Source organism: Telmatherina bonti (genome assembly GCF_933228915.1).
Source record: "Telmatherina bonti genome assembly, chromosome: 22".
NCBI lineage: Eukaryota > Metazoa > Chordata > Actinopteri > Atheriniformes > Telmatherinidae > Telmatherina > Telmatherina bonti.
This window is the reverse complement of record NC_136631.1, coordinates 17,450,912-17,460,911: the sequence shown is the minus strand read 5'-3', so window position 1 is coordinate 17,460,911 and position 10,000 is coordinate 17,450,912. Positions and strand designations below refer to the sequence as shown.

At 37.0% G+C, this 10,000-nt stretch overlaps 3 protein-coding genes across 4 annotated transcripts in view; 1 reads left to right on the top strand and 2 right to left on the bottom strand.

Moving 5' to 3' along the window:
* Positions 1-67: 67 nt before the first annotated feature.
* On the bottom strand, positions 68-2,028 carry prlh2r (prolactin releasing hormone 2 receptor; the record flags this gene model as incomplete). The annotated part of the gene is made up of 2 exons (XM_079261596.1): positions 68-394; positions 1,141-2,028. The coding sequence occupies 2 exons, from the start codon at positions 2,026-2,028 to the stop codon at positions 68-70; spliced, it is 1,215 nt and encodes a 404-aa protein (XP_079117722.1).
* Positions 2,029-7,157: 5,129 nt separating this feature from the next.
* Positions 7,158-9,352, bottom strand: ccdc32 (coiled-coil domain containing 32). The gene is made up of 4 exons (XM_079261892.1): positions 9,239-9,352; positions 8,702-8,966; positions 8,239-8,392; positions 7,158-7,906 (listed from the first exon to the last, which is right to left on the bottom strand). Exons 2-4 carry the CDS (start codon positions 8,946-8,948, stop codon positions 7,717-7,719), a joined length of 591 nt encoding a protein of 196 aa, XP_079118018.1. The 5' UTR covers positions 8,949-8,966; positions 9,239-9,352; the 3' UTR covers positions 7,158-7,716.
* A 153-nt stretch (positions 9,353-9,505) lies between these two features.
* Positions 9,506-10,000, top strand: part of pcmtl (l-isoaspartyl protein carboxyl methyltransferase, like) — a 5,500-nt gene continuing 5,005 nt past the window's right edge. For both annotated transcript variants that reach the window (XM_079262396.1, XM_079262397.1), the window contains exons 1-2: positions 9,506-9,549; positions 9,880-10,000. The exon at positions 9,880-10,000 is cut by the window's right edge and continues 13 nt beyond it. In XM_079262396.1, the coding sequence (XP_079118522.1) occupies positions 9,896-10,000 (105 nt within the window). In that variant the 5' untranslated portion in view covers positions 9,506-9,549; positions 9,880-9,895. The remainder of the gene's footprint in view (positions 9,550-9,879) is intronic.

Here is a 10,000-nt window from a genome sequence, read left to right as displayed (position 1 = left end):
TTAATGCAGCTGGGCTGAATGCAAACAAGGCAGTAAAACTGTTGTAGCTTATTAGCTGAAACATAACTCAATACAATTTTTCTTGAGGAAGGATATCACTCATACCCTCAACAGGTAAATCTGCTACAATGGTGGAGGTGTGTAAACGTGGCATTCTGTGGGACGCTGTTAGGATGCTTGAACCTTGACTTCTGTCCTTCCCTTTTCTTTTCCTCCGGGAAAGGAAGCGTAGACACAAGTATGACAGAAATTTGTCATGTAATGAGGCGTAAATAAACGGGTTGTAGCAAGTAGAAGTCATTGCAAGTAGGTGAGCAGATACCTGGACAACATTTACATAATTTTTCCCCAAGATGGAGAAGTCTGTGTCCAGGTCACGGATCAGGTTCACCATCTGTGAAATAAATAAAATTACTTTAAAAAATGACGAAGTGAATGTATTTTGCATCTTGCCACATATATACATATAGGCTATATGAATTTTCAGGTTATTTTGCTTATGTGTTTTCTTATTTTTTGGTGAGAGCAATAATGTATTTTCTGATTTTAAAAAAATTAAAAGCTAATGTCAGCAGATGTTTAGCCTAGCTTAGCATGCACACTGATATTTGAGTGCCAGTTATTTTTGCTCTTAAAAGCCAAACATTCTGTGGCAAGCACGTACTTTGCTTACATGTTGAAAATAAGATTAAAGTTTTACAGCTGGATTTTGTTGATTAAGTGGTTCTACCTTTTTTTTTTTTTTTTTTTTTTTTTTTTTAAATCTTTATGCTAAGCTAATTTGCTACAGCTCTTTATGATTTAGATTCATACCTTTTTCACAGTGGTGACATCAAATTATAAACCAACTTACTCTGAAATACAATGATTTAGTATTTTCTCACTATTTTTTTTATTTTATTTTATTTATTTTTTTAATCAAATCTGTTATTAAAATTAATTCCAAAAAATTCAGGTATGTTTTATGTACAGTTCACGCAGTATCCTATTTAAGTTATATGGAAATAGGTTGTAACAACAGATCTAAAAGTGTCTTTTATTTCAGTCTCAAGAGAATCCTTAGAAAGGAAAGGTGTTGTTCTATTCAGAAATATATCTTTAAATGAATTTATCAATCAAAGATAGGATGAACAGTTTCACCTGTAAGGGAAGCCAAGAGAAGGCAAAACAGAGAACAGACACAAGCAGCAGGTAGAAGGTCTTCCTCCTCCGTTTACTCCAGGCAGCCTGTACAGATCTCATCCCTTGGCATGCAGTCAAACCTGACGCTGTCCTCTGCTTCAAGTGATATGATATTGCACAGTAGGAAATGGACACAGCAGCCAAAGGGACAAAGTATGAGAAGAAGAGGATGAAGCAGGAATAAATCAGGCGACCTTGCTCTTGACCATCCCAGAACTCCTCACAAACAGCCATTTCCAAGCCTGCAGTGTGAAGGTCCAGGTAGCTGGTATGCAGTGCTGTAGGCGTGGATAAGGCCAAGGATGACAACCAAATCAGGACTACCAAACCCCAGCAGAACTGACCTCCTGCCCTCTTTCGGATGGGAAAAGCCACAACTACATAACGATCCACTGCAATGGCCATGAGGGACAAGACTGCTGCGTAGACAGCCGCAGACTGCATGACGGTGACAAAGTGACACATGTGGTATCCAAACACCCATCCACGCCTGTCAAAAGCATAGAATGCTGTCAAAGGGACACAGAAAATGCACATTACCAGGTCAACGAACGCAAGGTTGCTGATGAGAAAATTTGTAGTATTGTGTCTTTTTTTGTTGTGCCAAATGAGAAAGAGGAGAAGGAGATTCCCAGAGCAAGCAATCAAAACCAGAGCAGAGTAGAGGGGTATGAAGAGGGGCTTTAGACTAAACAGTAGGTCAAAGCCAGTGAAGGAAGGGACTGGAAGCAAGGTGGGTGATAGGATGATGTGAGAAGAGTTACAACAGGAGACGATGGATGAGGTGTTAGAAGCTGAGTCTGAAAAGTCCTTCCTGGTTTGATTCAGTAACTTGTCCCAATCCATAGCTGTAAAAATAGGAATAAATTAGAAAGTTCATTATACTGTCCAACCAAATAAGCCGAATATTCCTTTTATAACATTTACTCATGTCATGTATGAATTATTTCCTGGATGGCATTATGACTGAAGACAATTTGCATGTGATCACATATGAACCGTAATGGCATGAGTCACATCTGAACTGAATAATTAGTAACCACTTCAGGACTCCCAGACAGTTCCATAGAAAAAAGCTACAGCAGAGCTTTTTTTTGTTTCCCTAAGCAACACCATCACATTTGTGTATTTGTCTCCTTTTTCTTTTCCCTGCTTGTTCAAATCTCTCGGTCTCTGCTTTGCTTGTTTAAATTTAATATCCAGCCAGAGATCATGCATCCAAGCCATTGTGAATTCACTTCTTTGTCCATTAAATCTATTTATTGGTCAAAGATTGTCATAGTTGGTACAGCCTAAACCATCTTTACATGTAATCTGTATGAATTACAGTGACATGAATGTGAATTTCTTTTGCATTCTGTGGCTGCAGAATAAGGTTGTGACTTAATCAGGCAGTGATCTAGTTTCCAGGAAAGATACTCCATCAGCTTTTTTTTTGTAATTCATTTCACTAAATTTGATGAAGATGAATGGAGTCATTTTGTCAGTAGAACTGGAAATGGTTCATGCTCTCTTTCTCTGTGATGAGATTAATAAAAAAAGCAATGAGTATCAGCTATCAAACACAAATGAAAACCAAATTTTGTCCAATAGCTGAATATAGAAGCTGCCTCATTAGGTTAATCATATTATAAAGCATGAGTAAAGACTTTTTTTTTTTACCAATTTAAACCGAACAGGATCTTGTGACCACAATTTGACAAGTAATATTGTATTCTTGCTAGAAACTATCAGAATGTCCTCAGGAAATTGAATCCAGTACTGCTGCCATGTTAAATGAGCTCATTGCCTCAACATATAGAACATATAGATTAAAAAAAAAACAACAGATCAGTGATATCAGACCACTCAGACAAAATGTAAATACACAATAAATATACAGCTGGTAACCTGCCTGATTCTAAACTTGTCATCAAGGAACTATTTACTCTGCTAATGATGAAATATATATGCAATTTCTCAAGTGTCATTGTATGAAATCCATAATAAAGAATAAAGTACCTGTTGGAGATGTTTGATATCAGTCAGGTGTCAAATGAATGCTTCAGCAGCTGTTTGTGCCCTCTTTTTCTGCTGGGGGTCCAGTTGTGCAGCCCCACCTCTCCACTGCAGCTCGCTCTGCTTCAGATAAAAGAGGTGTGCTGGTTTGCTCTCTCTCTGTCAAATAAACCACATGGCACACATTTGTGAGTGTGACACCTCCCATCGAGATGAAAAACATTCATGAAATCCTGTAAATACCTCTCATGGTAACATTCGACATTTTTGTTGAAGAACATATAGATTTAAAATAACCAGAGATGTATATTATGAGTGACTTTGTTTTGTGAAATTACAATGATTCCAACATGTTTTCTTGTTTCCCTCTAATATTGTCAATGACTGTCACAGTTTACCCTGAAACGGATTAAAGCGAGTGGAAGACCTGATTTTCACAACATACGGTCTTGAACTGCCTTTGCTCTTACCTAAATTATGGTTGAATGATGTGACATTTTCAGCTATGTGGTTCTTCACAAAGCTGCCACTTTACAGAAAGCCACACTGAGATACTAATATTAGGGAAATGGTTTTCAAATTGAACTATTAAGAGACAAACCACGATCTTTGTCAGGCAGCACTCATTACATATGCATAATACCAAAACTAATTTGAAATTTGTGAATCTTGTTGTCAGAGTCACATAAAACCAGCATGATGTGATAGACTGAGTGTCAAAGGGTGATTGAGGGCAGATTTCACTGATGTTGGATAACACTGAAGTGCAACAGAGTGCTGATTGTGAAGATACTAAACTTACAAAGTGTAACAGTTTTACAATGCTGGCCCGTCTAATTGCGTCACAACACAGCGATCTATTGATACATCAATTTAGCAAAGATCCAAAAACATTTTCAGAATTCTAAAACTGCTAAAATATCAATACAATAATAATTTATAACACCCTTAGAGCAGGGAGTTGTTTCTATTTGTGTTATTCTAACAAAAAAATTTCCCATTCTAATGTGATGAGCAAAATGCAGATATCCAAAAGTGTCACTAAAATCCGACTGTGCAACTTTGGGTTATTATAGGTTCTGAAAATATTTTGTTTGACACTTTAAATAGGAATAAGGTTTATGCAATATCTTGATTTAAATTGAAATATTTTTTTTCAGGTTTCTTTTAGAGTGCATGAGAATCTTAAAGCTCAGTAAACACAACGTTGCACAGTTAAGAAAAAAATTGCATTTAGACTTTTTGACAAGAAATGATTTTTTTGGATTAATGTGTCCATCATCTTACACTATTTATTTGCTTCTGTATCTAATTTCACTAAAATTCTATTGTTATCAACCCTGCAATTTTTCACATGCAGTATTAACTAATAATAATTTAAAATGTAAAATATTTATTATTTATTGAGGCAATAATCATCAGTAGTGTTTGAGATATTTTTTCCATCAGCTGGAACATTTTTTCTATCACCTTAAATTATTTATGTTGTTGCATTTTTCCTTTTAAATAAATCCAGAATTATAAGCTTAAGGACAGTTTTGCATGAAAGCTGTTCTGTTTGAATGTATATACAATACTAGTGAACCTTTTATAGCACTGAGACAAGAATAATGTGGAATTGCATCACTATTCAGATGTATACCTGCTTTGTAAATGTGCTATTAGCTCTCCTATTATAAGTATTTAAAAAACTCGACTTCACAGGACATCAACTTTTTTTTCTGTGCTGTGATTTTTTTTTCTTCTTTATTTTTTTTAATAGTCACAAACCACATAAAGATGTTTGCATCCCCCTGGGTGCTTTTCTACTGGATTTTGTGCACTGATGGATAAAGGTCTTTATCTCCTTAGGAGCTGTTTTGGTGGAATTATTAGACTGCTGTGCTGGGAGTTTTTACCAAGAAGGCCAGGTGGGCTATTCTTTCTTCTCTCTGATGACTTCCTTGTGCTGAATGTAACTTTTTATTGCTGCCATATACCCAAACTAATAAAACTGCATGCGGTACCACCTCAAGGTCTTATGGCGGACTCCACAGTACAGGAAAACTGTCATCCTCATGAATAGCATGCGCCAGCTGCAGCACTTCTCCCAGATCTTTCACCTTCCCAGTCTTTGTGCAACCAGTGCGTATCACATGCAGAACAGACAATCTATTGTGTGACAGTCCAGTCATTTTTATTTTCACATCCAATTTTACAAGTTCTGTAATTCATGGCTAAACACTTTTCAGGCTTTACCATTGATGGGCTGCAAATTTTTTTTTACAACTGTTTAGCCCCTGAAAGAAAAGCCAACTTTTAAGTGTTATCTAACGTCAAATCTGTGTGTCGACAGCTTCTGTTCTCTGTCCAAAGTTTTTCTCTCTCAGAAATGTTTTTCTGTCAGAATTTCCTGTTTATCAAGACTTCATTCTGCAGGAACAAGTCAAGCAGGCTGTTTCTGGGATTTGGTTTATTAGCAAGGGGCCTGGCTGGGAGGAATTTTCTTCAGTTTTCTGATGAGGTGATGGCATCTGACCTCATTGCAGATTATATTGTGGGTCTGGAGATGCATGGGGTGTATGTCCCCTGTGATCTTGGAGCGGCAGTCCATTAAGAGCTGGAGGAGAAGAAAAAATAAGACAGCTATACACAATATAATTTTTTACAACCACCAGGAACTGGCAACCCATACTGAACCATGAGAATTTGTACTGCATGCATAACATTTGTCTGCTCACATTTTCTATGTATTAAATTTATTCTACTTAGTGCCAGCTGAAGGAAGGAAGGAAAGAAGAAAAAAAAAGAAACTGGCATCCAGGAAACTTTTTTTAGTCTGCACACAGGTTTGTAAAGTGTGCCCTCAGACTAAAAACAAAAATCCTCTATAAAGATTTTTAATGGATACTTTTGTTTTCAGAGAAACCAATATAAATCTAAGGATGTGGCTTGCAAGCCTGAGCATAACTGATAGCCCACAGTCATAATTTGGATAGAAGGTGAAGTTTCTATGGTCTTTATGAATCGATTCACAAGGTGTGGGTTGTTTTTTTTTTTTTTCTTTTGTAAGAAAGCTTATATGAGACTTTTTTGCACTCTTTGATGATCTAAATAACATTATAAACTTAATTGGAGATTCTGTTTTATGTGGGATAGTAAGATGCTGTATCAAGAGATTGACACACTTATGTGAAAATAATCTCTTTACTTTATTCAGTTGTTGCTGTTGATTTAGCTCATATCAACTCTTCAATCTCATTATATGCAAACTTGGATTTTTTGTGAATGCGCAGAATTTCACCACAGAAAAGACTGATGTGACTGTTAATGATTTAAGCCCAAATTTAATGAGTCATGCTCATTTTACCTTTTAGACTTTGAAGGTAGAGTTTATCAAGACTACAGTTTATGGCGACTATTGCAACTAATAACACCAAACCACTGATAAAACACAAGTGTGAAAACTGTCTGCTAATCAAGAGTATTTGTGAAGTACTGCATTATATGGAACTTGAATATTGGAACAAAAAATAAGATTGTGTCTCCATACTTGAAGGGCACTTATGTGCACACATGCTCTTCATTTTAAAATGAATAAATTGGAGTTTTTGCAGACACAGATTCTGTGAGTTGATTTAAAATCAACTAATCTAAGATAAACTGTGTGCATTTGATGAGCAAAGTCCACTGGATAATCAAATTCAACTCATTTATCATTTTTTGCAGTAAAAGTAACATGTTTGGGTTGGATAAAGTTTCACAGCCTCAATAGGATCAGATAACTACATAGATCCTCAAAGAACAGCTTAATCAAACTAGAAAAACCACCAGGTCACAGACCTCTGCCAGGGAGCTCATTTTCATTCTTGTTTGTAAAAATCCTTTTAAAAATTCCGAATTAGGCCATACAAATGCTTAGGTTTAACAACACACAGATGTTTTAATATAGATTCCACAATTAAGCAAAGTACAAGAGTCATTTTCAGTGTCAGCAAGCAAACAATCATTATCAAGACTAGGTGTTTTTATTGCAACATGGCTAAGACTTGTGGATGGTTAATATCGTAAAAATGAAAATCTTACATGTTATATTATTTTCTTGATTATGGATCCTGATCATTCATATCATACACCATAAGATGTCATCTTTTTAAAAAACAGAACTGTCTCAACAATATAATGTGTTGCTTACAGTTTTAAAAGTCTCATTTGCAACATAACTGCATGTAATCCCTTATCAATATGTACATGTTTATTTAAAATTAAGAGCCAATAATACAGAAACAAATATTATTTAAATAACAAAATATTTTCAAACATAAGTATAGCGAGATTGGGGGGATTAATAATACAGACAAAAACACTTGTGAATGTATGAGTACTAGGGGTAGAAAGAATGAAGACAGGGTGCCGTTACATCTGACAGATGATAAGAGCTGAACCCAAACCCCATTCTGACAGCTCTAAATGACTTCATGGGAAAGTCAAAAGTCACTGTTATAGTCAGTGAATACAAGACAAATCAGCTTTTTTAACATTTTGGCTTTGACACGCTCATTTCTCTGGGCTGTGGGTCTCATCTTCTTCAGGGCTGTGTGTCTCTCTCTCATTGTCCTCTACATTTTGTGTTTCATTTGATCCCTCTGGTTCCTTGGTCTGAGATGGTCTCAAAAGATATTCCAACTCCTCTGCACTGATAGCCACCTTCTCTGGGATCAGCCACCTTTTGAAGTGTTCAAGAGCACTGGGAAAATAAGATACACAGAAGGTTAAGAGTGTTAAGATGGCAGCATGTCTATTTATTGCTATAAACTCCTGGGATACCCATCTGATTGGGTAGGATTGAGCAGGATATTACAAGTTGTTTGTTCAAACCTCTTTTTATATACAGTCTATGGTTCAAACAGGCAAAGTAGTTCAGTAGACTTACAGAGAAACTGCAGGTAATAAAAATAATGGGTTTGAATTGTTCTTAAATAGCGTGGAATAAAAAATTAAATACATAGAAATAAGAAGTTTGATGTTTTTGTGAATAGGATCCTTCCATGAGGACCATGCTTTACATCCAGAGCTTACCTTTCATCCATCTCACCACCTTGAAAGAGCTCTGAGGTCTGGGCATCATGCAGGAATCTGTCCCAACATTCTTTCTTAGCTTGAGACAAGGAGCGGAGCATGTCCCTGGAGGTCACGTCACCAGACTGGCCCTTTATCTTTTTCAGGCGGTTCTCTACAGCAAAATGTAGACAAAATGTGTGCATTTTAGACCATGCATCAAAGTTGCAACAAATTCTTTATGTGACAGCAAAAATAATGGGAAGAATTTCTCAATGATACTTGTCAACAACAGACTCAGGGACACATAAATAACCTATGTTTGATGGCCAGTAGGCCTACCTTGTTCAATTATTGTTCATGTATGATATAAAATCTTTCATATACAAATTATTCAGTGTCTTTATAATTTTATCTGCTATCTAGACAGTAAAGTCTACGTGAGACATCAATCTGAAAATGTCAGAAAAAGGCAAAGAAATACCTAAACTAGCTATATAGATCTCTGAGTCCTCCATGGGCTCCCAGTTGGCTCTGGACGGCGTTGTAGTGGTCCCATTTGGTTGTCCATTAAGCTGCCCTCCGACATGCGTTGCTGGATGGAAAGAGTCTGTGAACTCCGTGCTGTTCTCAGGAGCTGCCTCAGACTGCACCTCCGGCAGACAGGAACAGATTTCGGACCACAGGTCACCGCTGGACCGAACCTCCTGACTCTCGAAGTCGTCAATCATTCTGGTGCAGCCACCGAGCTGAACAGGTGACAAAGTTAATCTTTTTTTTTCTGTCAGTCTCTGCTGGCCTAATGTAAAGTACGACCTCGGACATTTAGACCAGGACCTTGCCTTTCCAATATTAAAACAGACACTTTCGACATACATTTAGGTTTTGACGTATGAAATAAAATCTTTAAATGAACGTGATTTACATCTGCAGCTATGAACTATCCTTTCCTTCTCGGATTATTGAGCATTTGCAAAACCTGTTAAACAATGTATCGCCATAACATTAACAAGCATCGTACCTGTGTGATCACTTGAGCTCGTTGATTATTACTGCTTCTGTTTATAACTTGCTTTTAAGGGAAAGATAAAAGTTTAGCTTCGTAGGCTAACAGTATACATGATGCAGAATTTTTAGCAAAAGAACAACCTGCATTTTCAAGAAGAAAATATGATTGGATATTGTACCCGCCCATCAAAATTTTCTGTGCTATGATTGGATAATGACAGCTTGCATGGTACAATTCCGCATCTTATTGGCTAAATACATTCTACGACGAAGAAGGGATCAGGAAGTGCGTATCATTTTAAAGTGACGGTGACCAACCACAAGGTAAACAAGCCTTACTGATCTTCGTTTAATTGCTTTTAATTAAGATTAACGATTTTAATATAGCCTATGAAAATAACCAATAGCAACCGTATTGTTTGCCTAAATTCACCTAGCTTGCTAACTTGCAAAGCGTTTGCTCTAGATCAGCTCGCTGGCGAAGTGTCAAGTTCATTTGTAAAATAATATTCCTGCACCTCAGTTTGCTTAGATGACTAAAGGACTTGTTTGGAATTTTCTTGATTAATTCCACACCACTAATATAGCTAGATGCCTAAATCCTTTAGTTACATGGTGCCATGCTCTTATGTGACAATGATCATGTCGCTGCAGGGAAACAGCGTAGGAAATGCGAGCGGCGCTGCGCCTGGCAGTAGTGGCAGTTCCTATGGGTGTGCTGCTGTCCCGGACCATGGCGTGGATGTCCAGTGGCAAAACACATCCAGAGCTCATC